Source organism: Littorina saxatilis, linkage group LG1, assembly GCF_037325665.1.
Source record: "Littorina saxatilis isolate snail1 linkage group LG1, US_GU_Lsax_2.0, whole genome shotgun sequence".
In the NCBI taxonomy this organism is placed as follows: Eukaryota; Metazoa; Mollusca; class Gastropoda; order Littorinimorpha; family Littorinidae; genus Littorina; species Littorina saxatilis.
The window spans coordinates 92,908,706-92,911,205 of NC_090245.1; the positions used below are offsets into that span (position 1 = coordinate 92,908,706).

General features: G+C 44.3%; 1 protein-coding gene across 2 annotated transcripts in view; it reads right to left on the reverse strand.

The window, feature by feature from the left end:
- LOC138945750 (vesicular glutamate transporter 2.2-like) overlaps nt 1-2,500 on the reverse strand; it is a 15,637-nt gene that overhangs the window by 10,167 nt on the left and 2,970 nt on the right. For both annotated transcript variants that reach the window (XM_070317253.1, XM_070317262.1), the window contains exon 2: nt 880-1,165. In XM_070317253.1, coding sequence (XP_070173354.1) covers nt 880-1,038 — 159 coding nt within the window. In that variant the 5' untranslated portion in view covers nt 1,039-1,165. The remainder of the gene's footprint in view (nt 1-879; nt 1,166-2,500) is intronic.

Consider the following 2,500-nt stretch of genomic DNA (forward strand, 5'->3'; position numbering starts at 1 on the left):
CAACAACAACAACGACGACAACTAGATCTGCAACAACAACAACAACGAGGAAGTCTACTACAACAACGACAATAACAACAACAACAACAACAACAACAACAACAACAACAACAACAACAACAACAACAACAGATAACACATGACACCAACAACAAAAAAGAACAAAGTCAAATGCAACGTCATGTGACTTTTGAAGTTGTATATATATATAACGTGATGCCTGTACACCCCCCCCCCCCCCATTCCCACCCCCCCCCCCCCCTTCGCTGACTATAACCCTTCCATGATTATAGCTACAATTAGCTAAATTAACTACACTTGTCCATCAAGTTCTTAAAGTGATAGTGGTGATGTAGCCAGTTTGGTTACTTTTGTGGCAAATTTAAGGGATATTTCCTGTGCTGCAATTTAGAGAGAATTGAATTGAATTGAATTGAACTTTATTTAACAAGGATTAGGATTTAAGGCTACGCCTTTTCTTACAATCTGTCCTTGGGGAGAGAGAGGGGGAGAGAGACTAGATACTTGAGAGAGAGACAGAGACAGAGAGACGGAGAGACAGAGAGAGTGCGAGCGAGAGAGAGAGAGAGAGAGAGTGAGAGACGAGAGAGAGAACGAACGAACGAACGAACGAACGAACGAACTTTATTACTCAAGGATGGAGATTTTAGGCTCACGCCTAGTCTTACAATCTGTCCCTGCTAAACTAAGACATAAAAATAAAGACAATAAAAGAACAATTGTCAATCGCAATCATACAGTATTACTAATTACTGAGAGAGAGAGAGAGAGAGAGAGAGAGAGAGAGAGAGAGAGAGAGAGAGAGAGAGAGAGAGAGAGAGAGAGAGAGAGAGATGTACATCCACATCATGTTATTACCGCAATCAAGAAGTCCTGGTCATCGGACACGTTAGAGACTGTTTTGTTGAAGCGAGCGATGTGGGTCATGACGAGTGAGAAGTCTGTGCGGAAACCCACCGACAGCAGGAAACCCACAAACCCGAGCAGGGACACCATGTAACGCTTTCCGCAGCCCATGTTGTTGGTATAGAATGCCAGAAGCTTGGTGTCCTCCAAGGTTTGTCAATGTGACCGGTATTGCCAGTATAATTATCACAGGTTGATTTACTTTGCTGAGATTGCTCTTTTCCGTGTGTGAGGTATGCTGAAATAAAGAAGAATCAAAGTGGTGAATTCAGCATTGAATGACATTTGTTTTAATTGGCAGACATGGAGAAGCTTGGTGTCCTCCGAGGTTTGTCAATTTGGCCGGTATTGCCAGTATTGTCACAGGTTGAGTTAGTTTGCTGAGTTTGCTCTTCTCCCTGTGTGAGCTATGCTGAAATAAAGAAGAAACAAAGCGGTAAAGTCAGCATTGAATGACATTTTGTTTTAATTGGCAGACATGGAGAAGCTCCAAGGTATGTCAATGTGGCCGGTATCGCCAGTATTGTCACAGAGTGAGTTGGTTTGCTGAGATTGTTCTTCTCCCTGTGTGAGCTATGCTGAAATAAAGAAGAAGCAAAGCGGTAAAGTCAGCATTGAATGACATTTTGTTTTTACTGGCAGAAATGGAGAAGCTGGGTGCCCTCCAATGTATGTCAATGTGGCCGGTATCGCCAGTACTGTAACAGAGTTAGTTGGTTTGGTTGTCGAAGCCAGCATTTAAAGACAATTGTGTTTAACTAGTAGAAAAGGATGAGCTGCATGTCCTCCAAGATGTGTGAATGTTACCGGTATCGTCAGTATGAGTTGGTTTGTCGAGATTACTGTCCTCTAGCTCTTTGTGGGAGCTACGCTGAAATAAAGAGAGACAAACGCGAAGTCAACGTGAAACGACAGAAGTATTTCTTACTGGAAGGACCGTGAAGAAGCCGGTGTCTTTTGAGGAGAGCGTGTGTCACCCGTCACAGATGATGTTATCATGCGTCGGATTGTTTGGACCAGTGGGGAAGGTGCTTTCGTCAGGCAAGCGGAAAAAGCTGAGTTTCGTTTCGTTTAAATGTTTTTATTTTTAAGCCGAACAGACAATTGACAGAACAGGGGCAGATCACATCATTTTTAGGGGGGGGGGGGGAGGGGGGGTCCAAATTTCTTTTAGGGACAATTCGACGACGCGAAGCGTTTAGTTGAGGACACGAAGGGTTCGAACCTCTCATGGGGGATCCGGGGGCATGTTCCCCCGGAAAATGTTGATAAAAACATGGAAAATGGATCAATCTGCATGGTGCCCTCTGAGCCAAGAAACTTCCCCTAATACACCTTCCAAAAAGTAAATTTAAGAAGACAAATTTGGATTAAAACAAGGACAATTGATCGATCTGGTGCAACCTGAGTCAACAAATTACCCAGAAACTCCGGAACCCCACCCCCCCCCCCCCCCCCACCCTCTCACTGGATCCGCCCCTGCAGAATGACCCAGCAATGCGCGCACGCAAATTTCGAGTCAGCGTCAAAATATTTAAATGAGCCCACCGATTTGTAGACTCAAGAACGGACG